Below are 17,118 nucleotides of genomic sequence, written 5' to 3'. Positions count from 1 at the left end.
CCTGAGAAATTAGCTGTATTACTAAAGGTTAGAAAATGATCTTAAAACCCTTTTTCTCCTCTTGACTGATAACTATTAACTATCTCTTTACACATTGTAGATCCTCACAGCAGAGTGTGCCTTACCTCAACTGATCAGGACGATCCTCTTAGCTCATATATCAATGCTAACTACATCAGGGTAAGAGCTCAGCAGTACAATGTATCTGCACAGACTGTTAGAAACTGATCATTTAAGAATAACCACAATGTCCATTGGCTTCTAAAGACCATCTTGTTTTGGTTTCTTTTTCTCTCTTGTTTTTGTATTATCGGAAACAGAACCTCAGAGTGCAACTGTAAACGTTCTGGTCCAATAAAAACAAGATATTTGCATTTTTTGACATGAAGTTCCCTGCCTCACTGGCCTGATGCAAGCAAAACTCCTAGCAAAGTCAATGGGAATTATGCCTGCAGGATTTGACCCAGAGTTACCACCAGGCTGTTGTAGCATGAATCCATTTCATTGCCATAGTATTGCCTGCTGCTTCTATAACCTGAAGTCACACCTTCTACCTTGCCTGTGTGTGTGTGTGTACGCGTGTGAGAGAGTGAGTGAGCACAATACCTCTTGGATTGATAACTGTTGACGTGATACTGCAGTCTTTACTCAGGCAATAATCCCATTGTAGCCAATGAGAGCTTTTCCTGGGTAAAGATTGACGTGTCCAGGCATGTGTATGTGTGCGCGCACACTGTTTGATAGTGATTTATTGTTGCTTTGTTGGCAGGGCTATGGAGAAGAGGAAAAGGTATATATTGCTACTCAGGGACCCATAGTTAATACTGTCAGTGATTTCTGGAGAATGGTGTGGCAGGAGCGTTCTCCCATCATTGTCATGATTACCAATATAGAAGAGATGAATGAGGTAATGATATTACATATGAGCTATGCCTCGATCCTCTATTGTTGTGGGTATTTCAGGCACAGGTGCCAGACCCTTGGAAATAAATGAGTTGGTTCAGTGACCAAAGTTTATAGTGCATTGCAGTTACCATTTTTGAAGTCATCTCTGATGGTTTCAAAAGCAACACCCCACCAAGTTCAAGCCCTATTAATTTTTGTATATGAATACCTATAAACAATAGAGTAACAGAGATTGAACCTCTTTATCCTGTATTATTTTGGCTTATCTTCTGCATTCTTTTTCCATTAAGCCGTCCCTGCTTCATTAAACATACTATGCCGTGTTATAATGCTAGTTATGACGAGAAGCAGTTAAAAATGATTTGTATGTGGAGGACTGCCCCAGTTGTTTAGCATTTTGGGGAAATGCAGTTAAAATATTGCAACTATTAAGATGTTCCAAATTTTTTTTAATCACTCCCTGCTAGAATTGGTATTTATGAGAGTTAACGGTCTGTGGTTATTGAATGTATTTCTACCAATCCATCCCATACAATTCTATCTGCAAAGTCCCAGGCTTCCAGAGTTTGCATCACCACTGTTTTGGAATTCTGTGGCCAGGATCATAACGTTATTCCACAGGATCTCAAAACAGTGGTGATTTAAGCAGCTGAAGATGCAGAAAGGTGCCTAGTGGGAGTACCTATGTGCCTAACTCCCATTGAAATCACTTACCTTTAAAAATCTGGCCCTAAATGCCTAGGTCACTTTAGAAAATGGGATTTAGACTTCCAGATACTTAGGCCCTTTTGAAAATTTTACGACCATACACTTGAGAAGGAAGAAGAGACCAAGAGGCAATTATGTCCTTCATTGCCTTCTCTGTTCTGAAGCTTTCCCACTGTTGTTTTTAGATCTGGGTTGTACCACTAGAATGCAAAATAATCTTTTCATCAGTGTTTCCTGTTATTCAATACCAACAGACTATCTCACCTGTCATGTCAGCCTCAGGAAACACTGCACAGCCATGCTACCATCACAGTAGTGACACTGGCTTCAGCGTATATCTAACATACAGAGATATTGAGTCTTTCCTGATACCTTTTGTATCAAAAATTAAATCATTCTGTGAGACTCAGACATAAATATAGGGTAAGCTCTTCCATGCTATTCCCTTCTTTCTAATACATATTAATATATAAATACCAGGTCTCCACAGTGTGTAGATTCAGAACTAAAACCGTTGTTCTGCCATGATGCTAGTAAGGGAGTCTTTGTGCTTCTGCTATACACAGTGGCTTTGCTAACGTGAGAGATGAACAGCTCAGTATCCCAGCCCTCTGTCATATCTAATCCGAACTGACAGACAGCCCACAGAAATGTGTGGGCGATCCTACTCCACTCATTTCAGCAGCATAACGTCTGTGCTATTGATAGCTGCTGGCGCATTTGACGCTTTTTACAATGGATTCTGCAATTTAGGAGGAGGGAAAAAATTCAGTCTGCGTTTACAGTGACACAATGGGCCACAGTCTTTTCTAGTGTGAAGTGGCACAGCTCCATTGTGGAGCAGCATCCATTTACACCATAAGAGAATTTGGACCAGGAGCTTTTCAAGACACTTTTTAGTTCTTGGCCCTTCTCTTCCAGCAGATTATTTTTTTTTTTTAATTTGCTCACAAAGTTTACGGTTAAGGGCCAGATTGTGCTGGACTTTGCAGAAGGGAGGGCTTGCAAGTATTCTCTCTCCCTTCACTTATGTGTGTGCACAAAGACCTCCCAGAATAGCAGCTCCTGTACTCTGGGGAGCATGAGGGCTGTTTGCTCTCTGTTTTATCCTTGGGGAGCCATTTGTTCAGAATTGACACACACCCCCATGTTGGTCCCTGGAATGGGCTTACAAGGGGAGCAATCTCTGCTGATGTGCAGAGGTCCTACTCCATGTGCACTGAGCAGCCCCAGGAGAAATTGTATGGGTGAGAGACAATCTTTCCCAGCACTTTCCCTGGGAAGCATTGTTCTCCATTACCTCTCAGGCAACATTTGTGGCACAAATGCCACAATATATCCTTAAATGTAGATTATAGCTTCAGTTATTAAGACTGTATCAGTTGCACTGAATGAGCCCATGGATTTGGCCAAAGTGAGTTAGCAAAACTAAAATCTGTATTCTGACACTTTCTTCCTTTTAGTTCCTTTGCTTTGATGTAGGATCTTTTTCCGTTTTATAGAGGGGTTTTGAACACACTCTATATTCCAAAGTCATTTCCAGTCATGTCCTTTTGTAGGGAAAAGAAATGCAGATTATAATTTCAGATTCAGAGAGCAATGGCTCTTTATTAGAGTCAGAAAAGGTGTACTGTACATTTCCATATCAGTTTGTGCAGAGCAGATTATCAATGAATATCAATCATTATAATAAAAATGAATAGAATAGAATATTAATAAACACTGCCACATTTCTTACCGGCTTCCCAAATGAAATTTTAAAATGTGCAGATACATCACATTGCACGCACACAAACCAAGTTTTATTCATGTGAGTGAGGGAGGTAATTGCACATTGGATTTTAACCAGAGTGACTGCAAAGAAGACTACCTGAAACTTTGGCCCCTATATTCAAAGTAAAAGTTTGAGTTGCATCCTGTTACAGAAACATTCGGCATCCTGATTCAGCTAAGCATACACTTGCCACAGTTTCTGCACAGTGAAGTGAACCACCATTGGTGTCTCCTTAAATATATTTTATGTTGCATGCAGAAATGTACAGAGTACTGGCCAGAGGAACAGGTCACCTATGAAGGAATAGAAATCACAGTTGACCAGGTCATACAAGCAGATGATTACCGATTAAGACTCATCACCCTGAAGGTAAGATTGCTCAGCTATATTTACAATAGCATAGAAATTCAAAGCCTTAAGCAGGACTGTTCATGGAGACCTGAGTACAAATCGTATCCACTGTGCACTACTGTGCAAATATCACTTGTCGCTACTGCATTCATGATGCTCTTGATCAGATCCCCAAAATGTAAACAATGCAATAATAAAAACAGTCGGAGATGTAGACTGAATACGTACAGTCTAAAGACTTTCAGGCCACTTGTAACAGGAATGTGTTCATTCACTGGAAGAGACCAGTGAGTAATTCTGTGCAAGTGTCTTCTATGCTGACATGCTAGCTTGTGGATAGTGTCTCACCTAACTTGGAACTGGCTTTTATAAATCATACTAAAGACATTGACTTTAGGTTAACATCAGGAACTTTGTGATGATGTTGTATGGAGTACAAGGAATTTCGTGCAATATGGGTCAGTTCCTTGGCTGGTGTAAATTGGCTTCACTCGATTGGCTTCCCTGGAGCTATACTGATTTACGCTAGCTGAGGATTTGGCCTTATGTGCGGTTTTACGTTTTCTAGGTTGTGTAGAGATCTCTGGCAGCTGTTAATCTTGGAAAAGCTTAAACTGTGCTTCTAGTCTTCATATTAACCTTATTAAACATCTTGTATACTGTTGTGTTTGTCAAATTGTTGGGTGCAAAATGTTCTATAGAAAGCTAAGATGTCTTTTGTGCCACTGAGAATATGCAGTAAACCTGGGAAAGGAACTCAGGAATCCTAGGCTGGGTCTACACTACCCGCCTGAATTGGCAGGTAGAAATCGACCTCTCGGGGATCAATTTATCGCGTCCCGATGGGACGCGACAATCGATCCCCGAATCGACTCTCTTACTCCACCAGCGGAGGTGGGAGTAAGCACCGTCGACGGGAAGCCGCAGAGGTCGATTTTGCCGCCGTCCCTACAGCGGAGTAAGTCTGCTGCGATACGTCGAATTCAGCTACGCTATTCGCGTAGCTGAATTTGCGTATCTTAAATCGGACCCCCCCCTGTAGTGTAGATGTAGCCCCAGTCTAATGTCCTGTCCCTCCGAGACCATCTGTTCTACTCCTTTGGCCTCAGTGTTGTCCCCTCCCAGTTTCCCTAAGTAATGTGTCTACCAATCTATTTAGCAGTTGCTGATGGTACAGTAACTCCACCACCGCTCACTGCGGCTAAACCTTTTCTGATATGTATCATCCTTATTGTTCTATTAAGCAGTAAGGTGAACTAGCACTGAAACTGCTTAAAGGAAACATGCTACAGTAAACAGAATAAAACTGCTGATAGCTTGTTGAGCACTTTTCCACCACTATATCCCCAGTGTTAACTTTTCTAATTATGGTATCCTTCCAATTAACTGTTTGAAATAAAATACTTAGATTTCCAAACAAATAACAGCCATGCCACCATGCCACCCTCTGAATACTGAGTTCCAGCACATACTTATTTTATTAAATACTCTATTGCTACCTGGTCCAGGATATCACCATCCTATTTTACAACTCACTAGGTTCCATGGTTCTCAAGACATATACTTAAATAGGAAAAGTCTCCTTCGCATAATCTTCACACATCTTTTCATCTATCAGATCCAGGCCTGAACTCAGTATAACAAAGCAGAATTGCTTCCCAAACTGCGAACAAGCCTCCTTTCACACAAGCAGCTTTGAGTCTCACCAGCCATGTGCTAAAATGCAGAGAGCCGGCATACGAAACCCTGTGTCTGGATCAAGAGCATGAAAAGTCTGTCAATCATGCATTTGGCGCAGAGGATCCATTGAAGATCACACTCTGAGACAAGTGGGAAGGAGAAGGAAAGATTGCTTCCAAGAATGTGCAGACTTGCATAATCCTTAAATACAACCATGTCTCAGACAACGTGACACAACAGAGAGAATAAAATTGAGCCAAAGTCCATTTGAGACCCCTTGTCTCACAGACGAGGCCTTTGTTAATTTCACTCAGCTACTGCAACTATCTCAGTGAAATTCACAATCCCTGCTGGGGTGTAGTGTCCACAAGGTTATTCAAGAATTGTTGGTAAATGCAGCAGTTTAATACTAGTGATCAGGGCTGATCAAAATTTTCCTGTCAGAACTGTTTTTTGACAGAAAATTGAGTTTTCAGCCAAATAAAAATTTTTGCAAGACGTGTCTGTCTGTTTTGCATGGAAAAGTTCAACACAAAAAAACCAAAAGCACAAAAAGTTTTCAGGTAAGAATCACCAGGCAGACTGCTTGGGGGGCTTGGACCCCCAGATTTCCAAAGTCCAAAGTTCCAGGGCAACCCCGCCAAGCATACTGTATGGAGTCACAGCTCTGGGAAAGCTCCTTCACTTGCACTGCTCCTGGGCTGGGGACTCCAGGTTTACCAAAGTCCATGACTGCAGGGCAGCTCTGCCATGCCAGGGGTATCAGAGTTTCCAGACTCCCTACCATGGAGCAGAGAGCCTGAAAGTCCTGGGAATCCTAGCTCTAGCTGGGGTTTGGCTCCTGGGTCTGCACAAGGAAGCCCAGAAGCCCCGAGGATCCTGGCAGTGAATTCTTTTGGGGATTTCTGCTTTGAGAAATTTCAAAAAAATTGGTTTTGTTTGGAAATCCTGATTCCAGCTAGCTCTACTCAGATGTGCATTTATTGCAGGTGTAAATCTGGCCCCTTTTATGTATATAGTTATATAGGAGTCTACAGGGGAAAAATAGAATTTTAAAACCAAGTTGTTGGTTGGGGTCATGCATGTCTTATAACACCAGCCACCCCAAGGCAGATGAAAAGAGGTGGAAAGAGCAGACAGTAGATATAAAAGGAGAGAGGACTAAAAACGGTTTAAATTTATAATATATATCCCTTCAGGAAATGAGAATGTTATGCTGACACAAATGACACTGAAGCTTTGATTGGCATTACACGTGTCCAAGCACATAGTTCCTTTTCCCTGTTCCCTTCATTCATTTTAAGGTCACATCCCCACTTGGTTATTCAACTAAGCAACACTTCAGCTTTCAGCATCAGTGGGGCAGTACTAAAAAAATGGTTGGTAGGTGAATGGTTCCAAGCTGCCAGAAGAGAAATAAAGGAGCTGTTTAGTGAGATGTCATTGTCTGGGACTGTTCTTTTATCATATAATGGCAATAATGCCTGTCACTCTGGAGTGTACTTACAATAAATGGCATGGTAATGAAACCACAGAAGCCATTAATTGCGTCACATTCTCCAATGCCATGGACATTCTCCCTTAGATAGAGGTAGGATGTTGCAGCATCTAAACTGATTAGAAATTTAATGTGATCCACCAGCTGCACTGCAGAGACTGATGCACATTTCTCAGCAACAAGGTTTGAGGATGGTTTATCATTCTTTCAGGACAGAGGTCAGGCCTTAGCAGGCTTTGGGAATTCAGAAAGGAATAAAGCAAAAGGGAGAAGGAAGTCTTTTTCGTTTTCAAAGGAACCTAACAAGGGTCTAGCCACTGATTAATCATCCCAGCTTTAGCAGTAACATGATTCTGGGCTTTGAACCACCAATTAAACCTTGTTTCTTCCCAACCTAACCCCACGCCTCCTGAATCTCAACGAAGCATAGATAAAGAGTATTTTCTTTTCAGTAGGAATGAATGTATACAATGTCACTGAATTCAGGGTTCTCTGATTGGGAAGTATAAAATCGGTAACAATGTAAAGAAAACTAAATGCATCTTGAACTAGTGATTATTTTTTTCCTATCCCCTGGAAGAGTAACTTCACATAAGTGTTCTTGTTTCTTTTCTTCTTGCATTTGTGTTTTGGAACCACTATTTTTCATAATATTTGGAATCTGTTTTCAAAATGTAGTTATAAAACTAGTGCTCTTGACTGCCATGGCTTGGTTCTCAAGGAATCCTACATCTCATTTTCAAAAGTGACTCTGGGCCCAGATCCTCAAAGGTATTTAGGCAACTAACTCCCATTGATTTCAGTGGAAGGTAGGACCCTGAATACCTTTGAGTATCTGGACTTAAAGAGCCTAAATCCCACTGAAAGTCAATGGGACTTAGGCACAGATTTTAAAGGTATTCAGGTGTTTCTCTGCTCAGCTTTGCAAATCCTAACTGACTTGAGAGCCTCAGTCTCATTTTCAAAGGTGACTTAAGAGTTTCAAGTCCCTGTAGCGAGGAGGCATGGCCTCCCTCAGAGAGTGACAGGGAGAGACCACGACACGCCCTCAGGTGGGCAGAACCAGAGGAGCCACGTTTGCCCCGCCATAAGCAGAAGGGTGGAACAGGAAGCAGAAGTTGAGCTGGAGCCGCCACAGGAGACAGCCTGCAGAGGAGCTGCCGGGGCTACTTCCTGAGGACTGGCCAGAGCTCCACCGGCCGACCGAGATGCCAAGGAGCTGCTTGGGGGCTGAGGCTGCTGCCTGAAGACTGGCCAGAACTCCCTGAGATGACAGATGACCCCCACAGTATAGAGGTACCAAACCCCAGGGACATAGGAAGTAGCCCAGGGGAACTAGACGACTGTCTGGTTGAGTGAGGTCAGCTGGGTACAAGGTTGCGGGCAGATCCCTGCTGACCCAGTGATGGACTACTCTGCCACTGTTGGGGCCTTGGGTTGGGACATGGGGGAGTCAGGTGGGCCCGCATCCCCTACAACCCCACCCTTGGGGTGGCAGCACCCCCATCTGAGGCCAGGAAGCCTGTGACACCCTACTGTTCACCCCTGCTGGAGCCCCTAGACTTTGATGGTTCTCACCTTTATCTGGGTCTCATAGACTGCGTAACTGCCCTGCCCTGATTGCAGGTCAGAGCCTACTAACTGTTTGCTGCCCTGCCCTGGCTGACAGCCTGGGGCTCACAGACTGCCATCCTGCTCAGAGGGCTGGAGCACTAAGTGCAGTTAATTCCCCCCCCCCCCCTTTTGAGCTCACCTTTACAGGTACATGGCAGCGAGGAGGTGTGGCCTCCCTCAGAGAGTGACGGGGCGGGATGGCCATTCAGCCTACAGTCCCATTGACTTTCAGTGAGACTAAGGTTCCTTAGTGTGTATGTCACTTTTGAAAATAAGTCTAAATTAATTAGGCATTGCAATGCTGAGCAGAGCAACATCTTTTAAAAATCTGGGCCTTAGGCATTTTTGAAAATGTTACTCTTAGTTCTTAGTCTTAAACCAAAATTGCTCTCCACCGCTTCCTTTAAACACTTGACTGAGTTTTAAGGAAGCGGTGGAAGCTAAAGGTTACTTTCCTTGGACACTTTCCTGCCTTTTGAAGAGAATTATTCAGCCGAATGCTGGCTGCTCCAGACAGTCTCTACAAGGTTAAGGCCAAGACTTTGAGGATCTCTAGCTCCACTTAGCACCTCTGAAACTTAGGCCTAAGGTGGATTGTGTTGATGACCAAAAACTGAGGCATGCGGAATAAACGAGTACATATGAATATTTGGTGGCATGTTTGGTGATTTCATAATGACTCAGAGACATTGAAGAAAATGGAAATGTGCTACAAGATAAACTTGAGGCCATAACTAGAGGCACAAATCTCACTTTCCTCTGAATGTCTTGCTGTGAGTGTGTATATTATTATTTATATAAAATACACAAACAGCAAGGGTAATCAATCAATCTATCTGAGAGTCTACCAAATACTTCAGTAAAACAATTGTGTTATAAACCACTGTAGCCTTACTGAATGAATCTATCAGGAGGAGAGTAAGATGGCTGTAGACTAGTATAAAGGAGACATCGTTTTGCACACAACTCTTGGCACTAATATAGAGGAGCTGGGAAAGAGAACTCTGAAAAAGAGCATGAGAGTTTAGCTGGGTTTTTAGTGAATTTTTTTTAACAGTTTGCTCAAGTGCAGTAGTGATCCTTGAAATCAGAATTTCTGTGTTTTGGGGCTTTGTGTGAGGATGCCCATTTTCCTTTAGCACTGGTTTACTTCTGTTGTTCTCACAGGGTATGGCTACACTGCATTTTGAAACCTACAGCAGCAAGTCTCAGAGCACGGCTCCATAGACTTGGGCTTGCGCTGCGGCCCTAAAAATAGCAGTGTAGACATTGTGGCTCAGGTTCTGAAGCCCCACCATGCTCCCTGGACTTCAGAGCCTGATCCCGAACATCCACACAGCTGTTTTTAGCCCTGTAGCACAAGCCCCGTGAGCCCAAGTCTGTCGACACAAGCTCTGAGACTCACTGACGGTGTAGATATGCCCAAAGAAACTGATTGTCAGTTTATAAGTTTTGATGAAGAATCTTTGAAAATGTTTGCAGTAGTGTACTAATTTTCTGTATAACTGGATCACAGAAAGGTGGTGAAGTAAGAAACCTGCGACATTACTGGTATACATCCTGGCCAGACCAAAAGACACCAGATCAAGCACCAGCCCTCTTACAACTGGTGCGGGAAGTGGAAGAGGCCATGCAATGTGCAGAAGAAAAGAATGCCCCAGTCATTGTCCACTGCAGGTAAGTTAATGCTGCATTAGATCTCCATGGAGCTCTGTGACAGAGTGTCTTAGACATAGCAGAGAAAAGAAAAACTTCATGCAATTGCAAGGAAACAGGATGAGCAGTTCCTTAAGCGTTTATTTATAATGTGTACAAAGAAAAACTGCTTTATCACAGGGAAATGCAGTCTGGGAGACATATGCTGGAGGTCTCATACAGCGACTAGTAAAATATCCTTGGAGTTTCTAAAAATTATAATTACAATTTTCTAGCACAAAAAGTATTGCAACTGACTTGGGGCAATTCTGTATTAGATCTCATGCTGATGCATAAAGAGGAATTGATCACTGAGCTAACAACTGATGGTACCCGGGTGCAAGTAATCAGGATCTAATTTCATTTGCTATGTGCAAACAGAAGATAGTCCTGACCAATAATCTATATTCTTGGTGCTTCAGAAAGGTCAATTTCCCAAAGTTAAAAATAATGACGAGTAAAACTGAGTGGAGGGAAATCTTTGAACATAAAAATGCAAATAGTAATTGGGAGTTGTTGGGTCATAGTAGATAACCAGTTGAACTTGCGGGCCTACTGCTGTGCTGTAGTTAGGAGGGCAAATACAATCCTGGGATGCATGAACAGGAGAATATCAGGTAGAATAGGGAGCTATAACCTCTGTATATAATAAATTGGAAAGGGTTCTGAAAAGAGATACAAGAATGATTCATGATAATCATAATGTTCCCCTTTGGTCTTAAAATCTGTGAATCCATGTGTGTCTCACTGGAATCTCATGGTAGCTTTCACAGGCAATACTGACCCCAGTCCACAGCTTTATATTTTGCTATGCATGCTTGTTTTACTCTCTCGCCTACTGCTTTGTCTTTCCATCTCCAGTAGCATACTGGTGATTTTGGAAATGCAGAACATTTGATCATTTTTCTTACCTAAGTATTAACAGACAGAGTAGCAGGCTTCTAGAGAATTTTAAATGACAGCTGGTGACTAGAGCAGTGTCAGATTTTTTCAGATGCTCTTTTGGATAAAATATATTCTGTGAATGTAGTAAACTGAATGTATTCAAGATTAGGAAGTGTACCAAACCATAGCCCAAGCCCTAAGATGTGCTGAATCCCACAGTTCCCATTGGCTTCAGTGGAAGGTGCGGGTACTCAGCAGCTCTCAGGATATGACCCTCTAGACGAGCGTAACCACTGCAAAGATACTAATACTGTCAGCCCTCTTAAATACAAAATAGTAAACCGTTTAAAAAAAATCAAACATGATCCTAATCCTGAAAGTATTCTTAATAAGAAGTACATGTTAAAGGTAGGCTGTCATTCCTAGCATAGTCCTGTGGGTAAAGGCACTGGACTCAGAAGACCTGGTTTCTATTCCTGCCTCTGCCACTGATCTACTGTGTGACTTGAGCAAGTATCTTTACCTCTCTCTGCTCAGTTTTCCAGTCTGTAAAATGGGGGTGCTACTTGCCTTCTTTTGTAAAATGCGTTGACATCTATGGTTGAAAAGCACTGTAGAAGATATGTATATTATTGGTTATTTGTATCAGTGTAGCACCTAGAGCCAACCAACCTCCGGGCCTCAGTAAACTAGGTGCTGTACATACACCTAGTAAGAGACAGTCCCTGCCCTGAAGAGTTTCCCCTCTAAATAGACAAGACAGACAGACAAAGGATGGGAAACCGGATGCAACATGGAAATAGAAAGTTGGGAATTGAGGTACAGAGACAGTGACTTATCGAAGGTCATACAGGAAGTTTACAGCACCAGAAATTGAACCTAGATCGCCCTAGTCCTGGTCCATGCCTGAAAAGTAAGATCATCCTTCTTCCTTTGTAGTGCCTGCATTTTGTCATTTTAACCGTGTTCCTGCTACAGCTTAACACCATTTAAGCAAAGTTATTGCTAGCCCCAATTTCCTAATCAGCTTGGCCAGGAATTTCTCCCTGAAAATTTAAATAATGTGGTCAAAAGCCTGTCTTTAGTGGTCAGGGAAACCATGCTGGAACTTTGCTAGCCCCAGTCATACGTAAGTCCAATTGTTGCCTGAACACTTGTTGCCAGTATCTTTGCACTATGATTTTAACACTGTTTAAATGGATGGAGATTGTGTAGGGTAATTATTCCTGAGACTGCTCACTTAATTAGTTAACATGCGGAAGTGTTGTCAGCTTTGCTGATCATTCTTCATGGAGGTGGTAAGAGGAGTTCACAGCTTCTCTTTGCCACAATAGCATAGCATATGTGAGAACAAAATCCTCTCTAGTCATTAACCAGGGCCTGAAACAGATACACAGAAAAATGTCTTTGCATTGATAACGGAAGAGAAAAATCAGTGGTTTCTTTAGTGGTGAATTGTTGTATCCTGCACAAATCCAGAGAATTGTGAGATTCCAGATCTGAATGACTTTGGAAGTGGCATCAGACTTACTGCGTGTGTTGCTGTTAGTCAAATTATTTCGGCAATATTTGTCATAGCATGTATGAATGAAAACTCATCTTGAGACTTGCAAGCCTGGGAGATGTTTCAAACTTAATCTGACCAAGGAATAATGGTTATTCTTCTTTGAGTGATTGCTCATGTGTATTCCACAATAGGTGTGCGTGCTCAGCCCGTGCCGGAAGTTTTTCCCCTAGCAGTACCAAGAGGGTCAAGAAGACTCCCTCTTTGCAGCGGCACTGAGGGAAGTCTAGGACAGAGGCTAGGCCCATGTCGGGTAGCTCTCAATCCCCACCGGGCCCTAGGCTACCAACTCTCGTAGAATGGAGTAATCTGGCTCCTTCAGAACAGGCCGATGTTGGCCCCATGCTCCAGAAACAAGCCACCGCTAGGATCTCCACAGTCGCCCCCGACTCGGTACCAGTCTCAGTCGAGGGAACGTTCCCGATGACGATCACCACCCAGCATCCACTCGGGGCAGGGTCCACGTGGATCACCCTCGACACTGACCAGACTCTCGGGCTGGGTTCCGTCTGTCCGGGACTCGTGGCACTGGTCCTCCTCAGAGAGCGGACGTCGATGGGACCGTAGCGGACATTGTCGTTGGTCCTCATCCCGGAGAGGGTACCGCAGTCGGTCATGGCACTGTCGTCAACGCCATTCCCACTCGAGCTCCTGTTCCAAGTCTCCGCCAAGCACCGCTGTCCTGGGCGTTGATCGCCAGCACCTCGCCATCACGGGTCCGCCCGTCAAGGCCGTTCGTGGAGCAGCTATTACCCGTCGGTACCGGTCCTCCACATCAAGATCACAGTCCCGTGACCGTCGCAGATCCTGCCACCGCCGCTCCTCCTGGTCGAGAGACAGCAGTGGATCCTACGCCAGCCCAGTCTCCATTCGTAGCCATCTTTCAACAGGCCAGACCAGTCAACCCGGGCAGCCGGCCCCGCTGGTGCCACAGCAGGTGCAGTGGCACTGAGTGTCGTGACCGGCCCAGTGATACCAGTGGGCATTGTGGCCTCCGGTGGGAGCTCACTCGGTGGCCGGAGCTTCAGAAGCACCGTCGGCCTCCCTCTCCAGACCCCCGACAAAAGAGTCGGTGGGACGCTCGTCCTCAGTACCGCGCCCGGAGTCCGACCAGGTGGTGGATCCTCCGGTGCTGACCAACACCCAAAGCACCACACCAGCCTCTTCGCCCCGCCCTGAGGAGGCGATTGCGGCCCCGCCTCCCTCCATCCCGCTGGAGGACTTCAGGGCCCATCAAGAGCTCTTAAAGAGGGTGGCAGCAAGCCTCCACCTCCAGGCAGAGTAGATGGAGGAGCCCTTGGACTCACTGTTCAACGTGTTGTCCCCATCGGCACGTGGTAGGGTGGCTTTGCCGCTCCATGAAGGGGTGGCTAAAATTTCAAATGCCCTGTCATAAACACTGGTCTCGTTGGCCCCTATATCAAATGAGGCAGAACACAAGTAATTTGTACCCACTAAAGGGCATGAGTACCTATATACTCACCCGGCGCCCAACTCCCTGCTGGTCAAGTCAGTCAACCACAGGGAACAACAGGGTCAGCCAGCCCTGACCCCCAAAGAACAAAGACTCTCAGAGACTGGACTCTTTCAAAAAAAAAAAAAAAATTTATTAGTCTTCGAGCTTCCAGTTACCATCAGGCCCTCTTGGGTCGGTACGAATTTAATCTGTGGGGCTCCCTGCCTAAATTTGAGGTCTCCCTCCAGGAGCGCGATAAGAAGGAGTTCAGGGCGCTGGTGGAGGAAGGGGCAATGGTAGCACGGCTTCACGTTCAAGGGCCTCCGCGGTGTCCATGAGACGGGCATCATGGCTCCTGCTCTCCGGGCTCTCCAGTGAGGCACAATCCTCCATGCAGGATCTCCCGTTTGATGGGAAAGCTCTGTTCGCGGAGGAAACAGATACAAGGCTGCATGGCATGAAGGACTCCTGCGCAACCCTCCAGACTCTGGGTCTCTATTTCCCGGCTCTGGCAAAACCTAAGTTTAAGCCACAGCAGACTCCAACCCTGGCCGCACTCCCAAGGCCGCCCATAGGAAGCAACGGGACTATAAGAGATGCCCTCACAGGCAGTCTCGGCCTGCCCCCCAGCCTGGACCCTCCAAGGGCAAGGAGGCAGGGAAAAGGCGATTTTGATGGGACGTTCGGGGGGCAATAAAGCTTTCCTTCTCCAACCGGTTGTGTGCTTTCCTTCCAGAATGCTCTCGGCTCACTTCGGACTGATGGGTCCTCAACACCATCTCCCGGGGTTACACCCTCCAATTTACCTCCTCCCTGCCCAACCACCCCTCTGTCCCCATCACTCCTGGGGAACCCCTCGCACAAAGCTCTGCTCGAGCAAGAGGTGGGGCGGCTCCTAGGACTAGGAGCAATAGAGGCGGTGCCCGAGGAGTTCTTGGGCAGCGAGTACTACTCCTGTTATTTCCTTATCCCGAAGGCCAAAGGGAGTCTCAGGCCCATACTGGACCTACAGGGTCTGAACCAGCACATGGTGAAGCTCAAGTTACACATGGTCTCCCTGGCCTCCATCATTCCCTCCCTGGATCCCGCTAGTACGCTGCCCTCAATCTACAGGACGTGTACTTCCACATCCACATATTCAAGGGGCACAAGCACTTCCTCCGTTCTGTGGTAGGACAAAATCATTACCAATTTAGGGTCCTACCGTTTGAGCTGTCCACTGCCCCCAGAGTGTTTACAAAATGCATGTCGGTGGTAGCGGCCTACTTTCAGGCTGCTCAATGGTTAGGTAGTGAGGAAAGGACCTGCTCAGAGCAAGTTCAGCATGTCCTCCTCGAAAGTAGACAGCCCTCGAGTCATCGTGCTTATTTGGTCCTGGTTTTCTAGGTGGGCAGCAGACCAGGGGGACTCCCCGGTGACTGCCCCGATCCAGCTTATCCTTGATTATCTCCTCCACCTGAGGGCCCAGGGCCTGGCGCCCTCGTCCGTCAAGGTGCACCTAGCGGCCATATCGGCCTTTGAGCCGCCTGTGCAAGGACACACGGTGTTTTTCCATGCTATGATGGGCAGGTTCCTTAAGGGTCTAGACCCTCTTTTCTCGTATTCTAGACCCCCGGTTCCACAATGGGACCTAAACCTGCTGTTGGCTGTTGCTCATGTCTATTCCACATCCCAGCCTCATTCCCCTCTGCCGGAGTTGTCTGGCAAGAAGGAACTGAAGGTGGGGGGAGCGCACAGCTCCCCTTATACCACGCCAGGCAGGCGCCACTCCAGGGGTGCTCTCCGCTATGGGTAATGCTAGGGGAAAAACTTCCGGCACTGGTGCATGTGGCAACACATCTCGAAGAACACCAGTTATGGAAAAGGTAACTGTTTTTTTGGAGTCTCTGTTATTTAGGGTATGTCTACACTGCAATAAAACACCCATGGCTGGCCTGTGTCAGCCGACTCGGGCTCACAGGGCTCAGGCTGTGGGGCTATAAATTGCTGTGTAGACGTTAGGGCTCAGGCTGGAGTCTGGGCTCTGGAGTCGTCCCCTCCCCGTCCCCCCCACTTGCAGGGCTAGGTTCTCTTGAAAAAATATGCTTATGGTTACAACATGATTTGCTGTGTCTGACTGTCCACTCCACACATTGCTTCTCAGCGGGGGAGGGGGCGAAGTACCTACTCCCACTTTATTTTCTAATCTCTTTTGTACACAGAGGCCATCCCTGTTCCACCATGAGACATTCTCAGTTGACACCAAGTTTCTGTACTTGGCTTGCCCCATCAACAGTGATCCAACCAGCTCCTAGCTGGTGAGGGAAAGGGCGAGGTTCAGAGTCATGGCAGGCGTTTTTCAATCCCTGTTTCACTGAGGCCCTGCATCCCATTTTACATCAGACCCCTGCCGCAGTGGCATCACTCCCAGCCGCAATCAGATGCGCTGCTTCCCAACCAAACTGAGTGGTGGATCAACCACTGGCATATACCTCAAGCATTCTTGTCCTTCCATCCTCCCGTGTGCAAAATGAAGGACCGTGCTTGGTATTCAGACTCTGATCCCCTGTTTTGTAGTATGATGCACCAACATGAGGTCATATCTCCTTTTCTTTATAATGTGCATCACTGAAATTCCATTGCTGCTGAATACAGCCTTTTGGGAAGAGTACCTGTTATTTTTTTTTTCATAATCATGAAATATTAGCAACATCTAATACTTTGAAACATGTCAGGGGAGTGAAACTATCATCCATGAGATTTCAACAGACACCACCTTAGTGCTTAGAGGCTACAGTGATGGTGGATGGATTTAGGCCTATCTTGTACAGTACACCATTGAAGCTAACTAGAGCCATGCAAAGCTTCCCTATGCTACCATAGAAAGATAGCTGGGCCTACTGGCTAAAGCACTGAATTGTGACTTTGGAGACCTGGGTTCTTTTCCCAGCTTTGGCCTGCTGGGTGACCGTGGGCAAGTCATGTCCCCTCTCTGTAACTCAGTTTCC

General features: G+C 45.6%; 1 protein-coding gene across 6 annotated transcripts in view; it reads left to right on the top strand.

Annotated features, from left to right (window-relative positions):
• Positions 1–17,118, top strand: part of LOC117877276 (tyrosine-protein phosphatase non-receptor type 5-like) — a 202,237-nt gene that overhangs the window by 116,964 nt on the left and 68,155 nt on the right. For all 6 annotated transcript variants that reach the window (XM_034770235.1, XM_034770233.1, XM_034770234.1 and 3 more), the window contains 4 exons: positions 101–180; positions 770–907; positions 3,647–3,757; positions 10,048–10,208. In XM_034770235.1, coding sequence (XP_034626126.1) covers positions 101–180; positions 770–907; positions 3,647–3,757; positions 10,048–10,208 — 490 coding nt within the window. The remainder of the gene's footprint in view (positions 1–100; positions 181–769; positions 908–3,646; positions 3,758–10,047; positions 10,209–17,118) is intronic.

This window comes from Trachemys scripta, chromosome 4, assembly GCF_013100865.1.
Source record: "Trachemys scripta elegans isolate TJP31775 chromosome 4, CAS_Tse_1.0, whole genome shotgun sequence".
Classification (NCBI taxonomy): Eukaryota; Metazoa; Chordata; order Testudines; family Emydidae; genus Trachemys; species Trachemys scripta.
Note: the sequence above shows the minus strand (reverse complement) of the source record. Positions and strands in the feature narration are given on the sequence as shown.